This window comes from Eulemur rufifrons, chromosome 25 (genome assembly GCF_041146395.1).
Source record: "Eulemur rufifrons isolate Redbay chromosome 25, OSU_ERuf_1, whole genome shotgun sequence".
In the NCBI taxonomy this organism is placed as follows: domain Eukaryota; kingdom Metazoa; phylum Chordata; class Mammalia; order Primates; family Lemuridae; genus Eulemur; species Eulemur rufifrons.
The window spans coordinates 15992440-16007194 of record NC_091007.1 but is presented as its reverse complement, the minus strand read 5'-3'; the positions used below and the strand labels follow the sequence as shown (position 1 = coordinate 16007194).

Here is a 14755-nt window from a genome sequence, read left to right as displayed (position 1 = left end):
CATAAATAAAAAAGAAAAAATAAAGAAAAGAAAAAAAACCCAAAATATGCCCGTGCCTCACTCCAAACCTGCTAAATATCGAGGGGCTATTTTCTGCACCCACACAGACACCTGTGCCCTGGTGAAATCAATGATCCCTATCTATGTGGCTTTGCATTGTCCTAAAAATAATGTCTTCTGAATGCCAAGAATTTTATCACATGCTTTCTTTTAACAGAGAAATCTGAAACATACATATTTATTTTTCCTAAGAGTAATACAGAGACCAGAATATGTCTCCCCAAATCCTCTTGGACATAAAGGTTATTTTAAGCTGATTATTTTGAGAAACAGCAACCACAGAAACTGAGGACAGAGTGTAAGTTTCCCTTTTGTAAGGGGAATTGACATTTATAGAGGAAATCTCCATTTGTAAAAGTGTCTTCCTCTCTGTACCAGGAAGTATGACTCTGAATCACAAGAGGCTCTTATCAATGGAGAAGGCACAGACTTGAATCGTAACAAACCTTCCCTTGTTTACCATACTTTTCCTGGTCATCCTGCCGTAAGTTGATGCTCCTGCCCAGAAGCCCCAAATCCCTTTTCCTTTTTTGGTATTGTGAACTAAAATAAAATCTTGGGGGCTCCCCAAACTAGCTGTCTAAATGGACCCCCTCTTGGCCAAGGGGATACCCTAAAACAGATTTTCCGGCCATGGGAAGGGAGACATGCCTCACCAGGCTCCCCTCCCTTCTTGGAGACATCCTTTGTAACCCACTAACAAGCCTAAGGCTATGCAAGACAAACCTGCAGCTCCTCAATTTACACAACAAACACATGGCTGGGTAGCTTATCTCTGCTTAACAGACTTCCTTATCTTTACTTAAAACATTCCAAGCCAGGCGGGGTGCGGTGGCTCACGCCTGTAATCTTAGCAGTCTGGGAGGCAGAGGCGGGAGGATCGCTCAAGGTCAGGAGTTCGAGACCAGCCTGAGCAAGAAGAGTGAGACCCCCGTCTCTACTAAAAATAGAAAAATTAGCCAGTCGTGGTGGTGTGCACCTGTAGTCCCAGCTATGCAGGAGAATCTCTTGAGCCCAGGAGTTTGAGCTCGCTGTGAGCTAGGCTGACACCACGGCACTCAAGCCTACGTGACAGAGCGAGACTCAGTCTCAAAAAAAAAGGAAAAAAAAAGACATTTTAAATCTAAGTCGTTCTAATAAATAAAGATTTGGAAAAGACTGCTATTTTTCTGCCCAAATCCATTTACCCTTCTTGGGAATAGCGGGGATGATATCCCAGTTGCATGTGCTATGGGACTTGTTCTGGCCCGTGAGGTCAGAGAAGTTGTAAAGGTGCCACCGCAGGGTATGTGCGCTCTTCTTCCCCTCATCAGCTACAATCAGGACGTGGTGGGGGCGCAGCTTAAATCATGCCAGTCCCTGGGGAGCAGAGCTACCCTGCCAACTGGACTGCTCCCTCTGGAACTACAAAGCGTGAGAGAAATACAGTTTTTGCTGCCCGCTTGTCCTAACTGATACAACCGTACTGTGTATTCCCGTAGGGTTGAGTTGCCTTTGAAATCAGTAAAGCCATCTCTTTGCAAATTGCCACATCCTGAGTAGTACTGGCTTCTGTCAACAGCCACTATCAAGAAAATGAACAGGTAATGACAAATCAGAGAACTACTTTGTATTAAAAAGTTTAACAGACACCTTAAATCTCTCTCTTCTTTGGCCTAGAATTATGTGCAAGCAATTCCTGAAGGTTTCTGTTTCAGCCACCTACTGTTTATTGAGACAGGAACATTGTTTAGAGTTAGAGTAAAAGATGTAATTGTTTACCCCCCCTGGGTCTAGTGCCTTTCAGGAAGATAGCACAGGCAGTGAAGTGACAGCTAACTAAGAATTTCCAGACTGTAGTGTTCCACTTAACTGTGGCATTTCCTTCTTACTTTCATTCCTATTACATCACCAGCATAGCTCATATTTCACCGTAAGAAACAAAAAGTGTGAATGTTTCCTGTCTGTCATTAGAACTGAGAGGCTTGAGTTTATTTTACAAATTGGCTGCACAGGTATGACATGACACATTGGTATAAATTCCCTTCACAATTACCTATTTTGCACACCACCGTTTTGTACCTAGAAATACAACCACATTGTCCGTCCCTGAAATATTCAAACAGAGAACCTCTAATCGAAATGGAACCTTTATTTAGACTCAGTCTTTAGTTCTAGCACACATCGCTGGGGCTACATCTCCACACACTGCCAATCTACTTGGCATCCTCACTTGGTACAATCATTCCAGTTCAAAGGATAAAATGCCCTGTGTGTGTAGTGTCTTTGCTACCGTACCTGCTTTCAAATATAAAATGCACATACCCCACTGGAATGAATCCATCCTTTCCTTTTTTCAAATTGTCATTGTCCAGGTAGGTTCTACTCGTCAGCATGTCAATGTAGGGTACCTACTGAATCTATTCAACTATTCTAATCAACACGAGAAAAAAATATTTTACTCTCGTGCAAAGAGAAGTCCAAGATGAGGAAGACTAACTTACCCATACAGAGGTAATACAAACACAGTTAAAAAGTATTAAGGAAGGGGGTGGGGGGAGGGGATGGGTGTATGCCTACATGATGAGTGCGTTGCGCACCGTCTGGGGAATGGTCACCTTGAAGGTGCTGACTCGGGGAGGGGGGATGCGAGGAGGGGATGGGTGTATACCTACATGATGAGTGCAATGCGCACTGGGGAACGGCCACGCCTGGAGCTTTGACTTGGGGGGACAGGTGGTACATGGGCAATGTATGTAACCTGAACTTCTGTATCCCCCATAATAAGCTGAAATAAAGAAAAAAAAAGTATTAAGGAAAGGAAATTCAAAGACAGTTGTCATATTTGTAACAGACCTATCTATGCACACTGTGATTTAGAGTCATCAATGAAGACATAGTATTTGAATTGCCTTATAATTGCCACAGCTTAGTGGACCAGAAAACTAAATACAAAAATGTGTAAATAAAAGGAAGACAGTGGTGGAGACTTACTATGAAGGATTACATATGGCAGAGAGGAAGCGAAGTTTTACCCAGGCAATGACAAATCAGCTCCAATTTTGAGGATTACTACCAACCCCAAATTTGTTTGTTTTGAAAATTTGCCATTGCATACATTCAGAGATCCCTTAACCAGACAAATCCAGGACACCACTAAAGAATGCAAAAAAGACAAAGAAGGCAGTAAAAAAGCTCTGTTGTTGACCCAAACCTAAAGCTTAAGCACATTACTCCCAGCAGAGCACCCCAGTTCTGAATTTGAAACCCGTTTCTGGTTATTGAAGAGTCAGTTCTAACAAGCATGGTTGCTGGTGTCTCTGAGCATAGGAAATCATAGTACTTAGTGGAATTAGGATTGGAAGGCGACAATGGTGGGGCGAGCAATCAGAGTGTAAGGAAGTAGACAGGAAAGTATAAAACACAGAGATAAAAGTCCCAGCACTCAGATCCCTTAAAGCACAAATGAACTACCACCCCTCAGCAATCTGCCCGGGCTTCCCCCACGCCATGCAACATAGCCATGCCATCATCAGAGCCCTGTGGTACTAAAGAAAGATTAAACTATATTCAGCAATTTTAGAAAGACAAGTAAGTATACCATAAATTATTTCTTAAAGAATTCCATCAGAGCAGTTCTTTGGCTTGCTTTATATTTTACACATAAATGGATTGTTCAATTATTTGGAAAATTCAATTGTGAGAAACAAGGCTAGGTAAGGTTTTTTGTTTTTTTTTGAGACAGTCTCACTTCTGTTGCCCGGGCTAGAGTGCCGTGGCATCAGCCTAGCTAACAGCAACCTCAAACTCCTGGGCTCAAGCAATCCTCCTGCCTCAGGCACCCGAGTAGCTGGGACTACAGGCATGTGCCACCATGCCTGGCTAATTTTTTCCATATATTTTTTAGCTGTCCAGATCATTTCTTTCTATTTTTCGGTAGAGACGGGGTCTCACTCTTGCTCAGGCTGGTCTTGAACTCCTGACCTCAAGCGATCCACCCGCCTCGGCCTCCCAGAGTGCTAGGATTACAGGCGTGAGCCACCCCGCCCAGCCTAGATAAGGTTTTACTAAGAGTAACCTGATGACAATGGACTGTCTCTCTGACTTTTACTCATGAAATAATTGTCACTGACCTAATTTATAGCAGGGGGAAATACACTGACTTTCTCCCCCTAGTAGATCTGTTCTGAGTCATACACTTGTCCTGGCTCCGCTGCCCAATGGCACAAGCATGCACTATGGAACACAACAGTCCTAAAGCATGCTTGCAATCCGTTCCACTTCCCTTCTCAACTCAGGCTATGGAAAGAAAAGAGCAACACTAGGAATTGCTGTGACTGGACTTGGGACGCCAGTAACCCACAAAGCAAACCAGAGCAAGTCCCTTTGGACAAGGCAACTCTTTCAAAATCACTTCAGCTTAATGTAAATTCTATTTTTAAATAATTTCTGTTGGATTAGTTTCTTACAATGTTTGGAAGATAACACAAAATCAGTAAATTTTAATTTTTGGTTTCAAAAATTATTTTGTTGATTAAAGAATTCAATATTTCAATTTTTTTTTTTTTTTAAAGACAGGGGTCTCTCTCTGTTGCCCACGCCAGGCTCAAACTCCTGGGCATAAGCAATGCTCCTCCCACCTCCTGAGTAGCTGCGACCAGATGCGTGCCACTGGGCACCTGGCTCGCTGCGTTTTTACAGTACTATTTTAGTTTAAAACTCCCAGAATTACTTTGTCAGAGCTACTGCCCAATACTTACAGAGTCAAATCATTTTCATTTAATTTTACATCAACCATTTTCCAAAGCTTGCATTTCCCTTCAATTTATTCCTTCCTTCAACAATAATTTACTGAGGACCCACTCTGCGAAGTACTGGGCTGTCACCCAGTGACTCAACAGGGAACATAACACAGTCCATGACCATTAAGCTCATTTGGGGAATAAAACTGAATCATGGCCAGGCACAGTGGCTCAGGCCTGTAATCCCAGCACTTTGGGAGGCCAAGGGGGGAAGGTTACTTGAGGCCAGAAGTTTGAGACTCTTTCTCTACAAAAAATAATCAGCCAGGTGTGGTGGCACGAACCTGTATTCCCAACTACTCAGGAGGCTGAGGCAGGAGGATCGCTTGAGCCCAGGAGCTCGAGGTTGCAGTGAGCTATGATTTTGCCACTGTACTCCAGTCTGGGCAACAGTGTGAGACCCTGTCTCTTAAAAAAAAGAAAAAACTGAATTAACATCTAGTTTCTCAGTAGCTCTTTGAGATAGTTACAGACACTCTACGGATATTAAAAAAAAAAAAATCTGAACTTAAGATTTCATATGACAAATAACTGTCTCTTTAATGTGCCCACGCTTACATATTTTAATTTGTCCAGTACATTTACCTATATATCAAATTATCAGATGTCCAAAAGAGTAAAATCTATTTTTTCTTCTTTAATGCCTTTCCTCCATTTGAGCACACTGAACATCATAGTAAAATTTTAAGATTTTAACTTTTAGGGAAATAGGAAAAACATAAAATAAATGTAAATAAAGAAAATATTTCAACACAGGAGTATTCAATCAAGCTGAGGTTAACCAATTCTGACGTTCACGGAATCCTAAGGTATTTCCTCTCCTCTATAATGTGGTTCCTGAGAAAAGGCTTTCTACCAAATGAAAAAATTTTGATATAAAGCATATGAACTACAAGTTTAGAAAAATGTAATTCAAGTATCACATGTACATGTCTTTGTGCCACTTATCAATAGCGGTTTAATAATCCAATTAAATGTACTAAAATGAGTAAATTTTATCTTGTCTTAGAGAAAACATCTGAGTGGGAAATGAACTCAGAAATTAGGTTTTTGCCAAAAGGTTGAAGTCGTATTTCATTTCAGTTTTTAAATTAAACAGTAATCAAAAAAAATCACACTAAAAGTTATTTCTAGCATAGTTTTTAATCTATGTGCCACTTTAATAAAATTCTCAAGTTAAAAGTACGATTTCCATACTAATTTACCTGAAAACACCACAGTTGGGTTTACTTATAGATTTTAGGCTTCCCCATCAGATTTTACAGGAAAGGCAATAAATCAAAGAAACTTTAGAGAACACACAGCATCTACCATTTCCTTCATACAGTTTTGAGTCTCTTGAATTCAAAGAGTAACTTAAGTAATGCATCTGGCATAATAAATCTGTTTGCTAAAAGTGTTAACCACATTCCCACATCTTCAGTTGCTCAATTGTTCAAGTCTTCAGTGATACAGGACCACTCCTGCTAACATCTAAAACTGGTATGGCAGTAGAGAATAAATATTAAGCATAAGGGAGTGACAAATACTACGTTCCCCTTCAAAAACAAAAACAACAAAATACTAAACCACTGAAAAAGAATAGCAAAGACATAAACAAGCCTTTTAGGCCAGACAACTAAAAAAAACATGCAACCATGTAGTAAGATCTTAGGATCCATTTTGTTTAAAAACATCACACTTCAGAATCTAAATCAAGGACCCAGGTCCTAATTTGAAAATGAAACAGAATGCAAAGGAATCTATTTAAAAACAGCAATAGGCTTAAAGAACGCTTCTTAGAAATTTATACCTGTCCATTCATTATAGAGTAAATTTTAAGCACCTGCAAATTTCATTCAGCTTGAAATAAAGAATAGAGGTAGCCGTGTAATTCAAATAAAAGTTTTCTCTCTTCCCAAATACTTAGTGAAGCCATGAAGCAACCTACCTACAAAATCCAGGATCTATGGTTAGCTAACACCTACACCTTCAACAAATTGTCTTTTCTAGATAACCAATGGCATCCTTCCAAAAATGTTAAGCAATGAACTCAATCACGCTCAGTTGTGTCTATGACCATGACATCTAAATGACCAAATGAAAAGTAAAAAATCCAAATCAGGTGTTTTTATTCTGCACTACACAACATACCCCAACAGGTGCCCTGACTTAGTCCATCTGTGCTGCTCTAACAAAATACCCGAGACTGAGCACCTTAAACAAACAGAAATTTTTCTCACTGTTCTGGAAGCTGGGAAGTCCAACATTAAGGTGCTGGCAGGTGCCACGTCTGGTGGAGGCCCATTCCTTACAGATGACACCATCTAGGTGTCCTCAGATGGCAGAGCAGCAGAAGAGGGAAGAGCCTAAGGTAGTTACCTCCAGCACCAAATCCACTTATGCGGGCAGAGTCCTCAAGACTTAAATCTTTTCCTTAAAGGCCCTACCTCTTTTTTTTTTTTTTTTTTTTTGAGACAGAGTCTCACTCTGTTGCCCAGGCTAGAGTGAGTGCCATGGCGTCAGCCTAGCTCACAGCAACCTCAAACTCCTGAGCTCAAGCGATCCTCCTGTCTCAGCCTCCCGAGTAGCTGGGACTACAGGCATGCACCACCATGCCCGGCTAATTTTTTCTATATATATTTTTTAGCTGTCCATATAATTTCTTTCTATTTTTAGTAGAGATGGGGTCTCGCTCTTGCTCAGGCTGGTCTCGAACTCCTGAGCTCAAACGATCCGCCCACCTCGGCCTCCTAGAGTGCTAGGATTCAGGCGTGAGCCACCGCGCCCGGCCGGCCCTACCTCTTAATACCACCACAATGGGGATTAAGTTGCAACACATAAATTTTTGGGGGGGGAGTGGGACATTCAAACCATAGCATGCACTTTTCAACATCTTAAATTCCCATGGTCTCAAGACCAGACTAGATAAAAAATTAGGGCACTTCTTTTGTTACTCTTTAAAACATGAAAATCTATACTGAGAGTGAGTGGAACACAAAAGTATGACATTTAATTTTCGTGCTAGTTAACACGATCCTTACACTTCCTTATTCATTAGCCAATAGGTACAGCTATAATCTTAGATAGGATTTATAATTAGAAATAATGAGAGCAATTTCTTGAGTTACTCCACCTTTAAATTATATTTTATTGAGACTTACCCTTTGAAATTACTCATGATTAGCCTATCCTGTTCATGTGAGAATTTAAGAAACCTCTCTCATAATTCTTTGACAGCCTTATGAAAAAAAGAAGTGTACGTGTAAGAAAGTTTCCTACAAATATCCAAATTTTAAAACGACTATCCAAAAAGACACCGTAAAAGTAAAATTTTGCATTTTATTCATTCATTCCATCAGCTAGGAATAGCTCTATTGTACAAATACAGTTTTGTACAAAAAAGTCACAAAATGTTACAAAATAAAAAAGTACAAACTGCATTACTTAATAAATATGACTAAAAGTAGTTAAAGTGGCAATGAGATAGATTTTAAGTTGGAAACATTGTTTGACCCAGCAAACCATACAAGCTCTGTTTACAGACATTTTTACATTAATACAGGGCAATCCTATTTTGCCTTTTTAAAGAATTTAAAAAGAATATTAAGATAGTATTCTCCTGCTATAAAATAATTGTCAACGTTGGTTCCAGGCATTTATGCTATTAGCCTTGAAATCTCTTAGTTGAATCCAAGAATCTATATAAAGCAGGAGACTTATCTTGTCACAAAGTTTTATACCATAGTAAATTTTTTATAACAAAATCACAAATGTAAATAAAAACAATTGAGAGCACCAGACAATCTACTCTAAACATCAACCAGAGTACGGAATAATCACTCTGCCATCAGCAAATATCAGACTTTCATTCATGACCTAGTAATATCCCTTAAAGAGAGAAAAAAAAAAAAAATCTTCGGAACCTTAGGTTTTTCTCTTTAAAGGATTGACCATTTCTAGAAAAATAAATATTTTCCGAAACAACAAATCTGTTTTCATCAAAATGGAATGAGCCAATCTGGTAATAAGAATGCATCAAAATCCATTTGAAATAATTATCTAAGACTTGTCAAATTCAAATTTCAACAACAGAAAGTAACTACTAAATCACAAACTCTGTTCAAAATAATAAACTTCATATAAAGCACTTCTCTGGATTTATGCCTGAAAGCTGTTTGTGAAAATGGAACACATCATAGATGAAGGTATACCCATTTTTAAAAATGTTGTGCAAAAATACATTTTTATAGAAAATAGACTACCAGGAATGAACAAATTTACACTGTGAGAAATTAGCTTGCAAATCAAGTAGTGCTCACTTTATACAGCAAATTATAAATAGCAGTAAGATCACCCAAAGCGATCATGAAACATCATTTAGGTGCCCAGCAACCTTCAGCTCTGAGAAAACATTCAAAAAAAATGATTAAGGCATTACACCTACAGTAAATCTACTAAAAAATTTAAAAGTGCTATTACCCTGATTAGAGTTCATGTGATTCTCCAAACACATAAGTTACTTATGTAATTTTCCCAGGGTGTAAGGTTTCCAGACATTTCAAGAGCATGCATTTTGTTCAATATACATTTTGGATAGGGATATGGCCATGGATTTGGCAAGTTCTTCATCGCGTTTTCTTTGCACTTGAGTTTGTTTGCACCAGTTGTCATACTCTGGGTTGGGATAGCAGTGATCAAATACCGCATCATAGTGTCCATTACTAAGCCAACTAAGCCAAATGCTAGGCCGTAGGGAATCCTCAGGGCCCAAATAGTGAATCATAGTAGACACCGTGGGGCTCTCTAACCTCCCTCCAGTAGTTAAGTGGATGTTCACATTCAGCATCTGCCCCATGGCCAGCAATTCAGGGTACCCGGCCCACGCCCCGTCTTGGGCAGCAGCGATGATAAACTCCCCCACGTCGCCCTCAATCAGGGGGCTGAAGTGGTCGAGGTGATCCGCGATGTAGTGCACCGTCTGCTCCCTCAGCTCCCGGTGCAGGCTCTGGTCCCCGTACACGGCCTTGCTGACAGCTCGGTAGAGGCAGTTGCCGTCGGGAATGATGTGGAACCGGTACTTATTCCTCTGTCGCAGGTACTTGTCCTGCCGCTCCACCTCGGCCAAGTACAGGGCCAGCTTCTCGTCTCTGGGATCGGACCTGGACACGACCACTGTCTCTGCCGCGCTGCTCTGGACAGCTTCGCCGCTCCGCGTGGGGGGCACCTCGGCATCAGGGTCCGGCCGCCACGCCACGTCCCCGCCGGGAGGGTCGCTGCGGTCGCCGGCCCTCTCCCAGCCCCGGGGGCTCCTCTCCGCCAGGTGCTCCTCGCCCCACGGGCCGGGACTGGGTTCCGGGCTCCCCGGGGGCGGCGCGGGGCCTCGGTGCTTGGCAGCAGCCAGGGCCTGCCTGTGCTCGCTCAGTCGGAAGTTTCTGTCGGCCCCCTCCCGGGCGGCGTCCAGGCCCGCGGGCTCAGGGCAGTCGGGCCGCAGCAGCTCCTCCAGGAGCCAGGCCGAGGAGCCCCGCCGCGGCGGCACTGGGGCCGCGGGCGCGGGCGCCAGCAGGAGGCAGCGGCCGCGCTGGGCGGCGGCGGGCGCCGCAGCGCCGGGCCCCGGCTCGGCCCCGTGCAGCAGGAGCCTGTCGGCGCCCAGGGCCCGCACGGTGATCTGCGCCGTGGACGTGTAGTGCGGCGGCAGCGGCGGCTTGCAAGACGCGCCGGGCGGGCCGGCGGCGGAGGCGGGCGCGGCGGCCCCGGGCACCATCTCGAAGCAGGAGGAGAAGGCGGGCATCTTGGCGGCGGCGGCTTCCCGGGGCTCGGCAGCCGCGGCGGGCTGGCACTCACCGGTCTCGGGCTCGGGCGCTGCGCTGGCGGCGCCCGGCGGCTGCAGCGAGACCTTGAAAGAGGCGGCGGCGGCGGCGGCTGCGGGCTGAGCTTGGGCTGAGGTCGTGGGACCCGGCGCCCCGGCGGGGTAGTGGGTGCAGACGCTGCTGTAGAGCTGCATGTCCCTGCCCGCCGCCCGGCCCCTTATAAGCGCGGCGAGCCCCCGAGCGGGGGACACACCCTCCGGGCCCGGGGGAGGGGGCCGGCCGAGCGCAGTGACCCAGTGCCCCGAGAATAGCAATGACCGCAGGACAACCGGCCGCCGCGCGTCAAGAGCCGCAAATAGCGCCCGGGTCCCGGCCAAATTCCTGCTGCGCCACAGCGCGCGATGGGGGCGGGGAGGGGACGCGCGCTCGACCCCTGCCGGTGCGCTCGGCCCGCAGCCCCGGGGCGCCGCGCCGGCCCGCGCCGGCCGCTGGGGACTCTCGGAGGAAGCCGCCCGCCCAGCTGGAGCGCGTCCCGCGGGCCAGGAGCAGAGCGGGGCGCGCGGAGGGCCGGGAGGCGTGGCCGCGGTTGTTTACCTCAGGCCTCGCGGACGCGTCACGTGAGCCCTCTGGAATGTGCGGCTCGTCGCGGCGCCCCATTCAATTGCGCGGGCTCGCCCCGCCCCCTCCGGCCGCGCCCCGCCCCGCTCGGCGGACGTCATGGGCGTGGCCCGCAGCGCGCGCGCGGGTAGGGTCGGCCCCGGCGCGCCGAGGCTCTGGCGCCTGCGCAGTCGTAGCATTCCTGGCCGTAGTCCGCGCGACTCCGGCGAATCGCTACCCTCCCCCCACCTGAGCCACAGGTTTCCGAGCTGCGCCACTCGCCGCGGTTGCTGCGGGTCGCGGCGGGATGGGCGCTACTGGAGGCGAGCCGGAATGCTCGGAAAGCCCAGCCTCCGGGCTGCGTGTGGAGGACAGAGTGCTGCCCTAAAACCTGTACGGCCTCTATGGTCGTGGGCCACCATTCCTGCTGGCATTCACCGCTGCGTCTTATCGATTCAGTTCCTGGATTCGCTTGTTAAGGTCGCTTCCTCCCCAGGATCTTGCTGCCCTGCTAAGCCGAAACCAGCTTTTCTGCACCCCTAACCCATGCATCTGGCAAATACATAGCCTGGGCAAAAGGAAGGAAGCCTTTCCAACAGTCTGTCTCAGAATACCAAATGCCATGCCACCTTGGGCCTTTTGAAAATAGGTGTGGATGCTAACCTAAGGTCAGAGGCAGTAGAGAAAGTCGCGACTTGCATTCCTGGGCGGGGTCGAATACAGAAAACACTGCTACTGAACCACGTTAGTAATGCTGTCCTTCGTGAAAGAAAGTCAGAATATTCATTTCATCAACCACGTACTGACTTCTGTAGCGGGAGACTTTTGCTCTACTATGAGCTTTGATCAAATGCTAAATTAACAGGCCCTAAACATTCAAGGTGTACCCAGAAGCTATCCCACTGTTTTGGAGATGGGAAACTGAGCCAGCAGGTTGTGGTATGCACCTCACCCCACCTTTCACCGGAAATGTAAATTCCACCAATGGAAAGACTTTGTCTTGTTTTCTATTGGACTTCCATCCCCTAACACAGGGGCTAGCACATAATTAGAGGTAATTAATATTTACTAAGTGAATGAATAAATGGAAAACGAGATCCCAGGTTTTCTCAGGCAGTGGAGAAGCCAGAATTAGTATCTATTTGTCTTGACCCTAGCCAGGGCTTTTAATTTGCCATGGGTGTATGACTGCCAGCTCTAGTCATTCCAACTAGTTAGGTAAATCAGGTAAATTTAGGTAAATTAGGTAAACTAACTCCGGAGAAGGTGAATGACTAGCCATCTTTTAAAATTCTCAGGAGCTTGGAGTCCCCATGGCTTAGAAAAGGGAAATTATTGTACTTGGATTTCATAACCGATTTGTTGAGTGTCTGTTACTATGTGCATTGAGCACATCATACTGAACTGTTCCCTTTGTCTTTCAGTAGCTGGTCAAACAGAAGACAAGACTATTAATATTAACAAGAAGACAATCCTCAAATAATATTTACTGAGTACCCAGTGTGTATGTAACAGGCTAGCATAACAGAAGCCTGGAGAGAGGGAAGGAAAATAATTAGAGTTTATATCTTAAAGCAAGAATGGATTTTAAGGCCAAGCACAGGGGCTCACACCTGTAATTCTAGCACTCTGGAAGGCCAAGGGGGGAGGATCGCTTGAGGTCAGGAGTTAGAGACCAGCCTGAGCAAGAGCGAGACCCCATCTCTGCTAAGAATAAAAAAAAAAAAAAAAAAAAAAAAAATTAACCAGATGTGTGGCGCGTGCCTGTTAATCCCAGCTACTGGGGAGGCTGAGGCAGGAAGATCGCTTGAGCCCAGGAGTTTGAGGTTGCTGTGAGCTAGGCTGATACCATGGCACTCTAGCCTAGGTGACAGAGTGAGATTCTGTCTCAAAGAAAAAAAAGGGAATGGGTTTTAACAGGTTGAGGAAAACACAGGGAAAAAAAATAACACTAGGTACACAGAAGACAGGCTACTTCTGATGTACCAAGTTAGCAACAAAAACAAAGATGTAAAGATTCAAAACTTTAACATACATGAGGGCCTTATTTTTTTTTTCCTTTTAGTTTTCGTGGGGGCAGTAGACTATGCAAGACTGCATATTGGATGTGGGAATCAGTGTCCATGTATGTCAATCTGGAAAGTCTTCCTGGAGGAGGTGATACTTCAGGAATCCTTCAAAGCAGGAATGATTGACAGCCTTGGAACGGAGTTGTTTTTAGCCCTTGGAAGCTTAGGGAAGGCAAGGCCTTGCAAGTGATAGCAAAGCCATTAGGGTGGGGAAGAGGAGCTGGCAAATCTGATTCCTCCAGCAATCTCCTTAATACCTTTTCAGATATGAAAGGTGTAATTGTACCACCAAGTACAATATATGTTGGTATTTACTATGCATCAGGCATTGAGAACACAGGAGTAAACAAGATTTCCACGGTCCCTGCCCTGTGAAGCTTGCAGGAACAAATAATGGCTAGAATTTCGCTGCTGATAGTAAACATTATTACAGCATGGGCAAATTTGTTCTGTTCTGCCTGGTTTACATCTGAATATTGTAAGCTGATTCATTGAAGTTTATTTTTTTCTTTCTGGTCTTTAGACAAATTCTATAATAAAAGATCCGTAACACTGATTCCTAGAAGTTTTACAAGAGCCCTGGGAATCTTGGAAGATGGAAGTTATTTCACAATGCATCAGGCTTTTTTTTTTTTTTTTTTTTTCCTATTTTTAGTAGAGATGGGGTCTCGCTCTTTTTCAGGCTGGTCTCGAACTCCTGACCTCAAGTGATCCTCCCACCGTGCTAGGGTTACAGACGTGAGCCACCGTGCCCAGCCCGGGATGCATCAGGCTTTAGCAAAGCATGACTTCCTAGGTAAGTGTGATGAAAATAATGCAACCAGCAGAGCAATGGTAGAGACTCAAGCCAAGGTTCTTAGCCTCAGGCAGTTTCATTACAATATGGGAGATAAGACCAAGAGCAACTTCAGGGGGAAAAAATGAGTTCATACAATCATCTATCATCATGTAATTAAAATTAATATACATGATAAATGGCTACACTGTTAGAAAGTTTGAAGAGCTGTAAGTGTTCATGGGATAAATTGTTTTATTCCGGATGGTTTGCTCACTGTTAACCCCCCCTCAACTGTAAGCTCCTTAGGAGAAGGGTCCTAAAGCATAGAATAACTGTTAAAGTTTTTGCTATAAACTATATTTTAAAAGCATGGGAAGACCATAATTGTGATTTAAAAAAAAAAAAAACCTGTGCAAAGAAGCTGAATCCTATATCTTGAAATAAACACTAAATACATCCAGTTAAAAAAAAAAAAAAGAATCCCTAATGATTCCATTCTTGGAAAATAATCTATCCAGCATGTTTTGATGCTGTGTAGAAAATTGGTGGAAATTTAGGAAAATAGGATTCTAAACCAAAATCGATTGCTTAGTTATCATACAGGCTAGAAAAACAGGAATGTCAGTAGCTATAAACCAAAGGGTAGCAACAAGAGAACCAAAAGGTTAAAACAAAACAGAA

The 14755-nt window shown here is 44.5% G+C and overlaps 1 protein-coding gene across 1 annotated transcript; it reads right to left on the bottom strand.

Moving 5' to 3' along the window:
- Window positions 1-9056: 9056 nt before the first annotated feature.
- On the bottom strand, window positions 9057-10900 carry OTUD1 (OTU deubiquitinase 1). Its single transcript, XM_069458842.1, has one exon. The coding sequence runs from the start codon at window positions 10822-10824 to the stop codon at window positions 9382-9384; it is 1443 nt and encodes a 480-aa protein (XP_069314943.1). The 5' UTR covers window positions 10825-10900; the 3' UTR covers window positions 9057-9381.
- Window positions 10901-14755: the final 3855 nt, after the last annotated feature.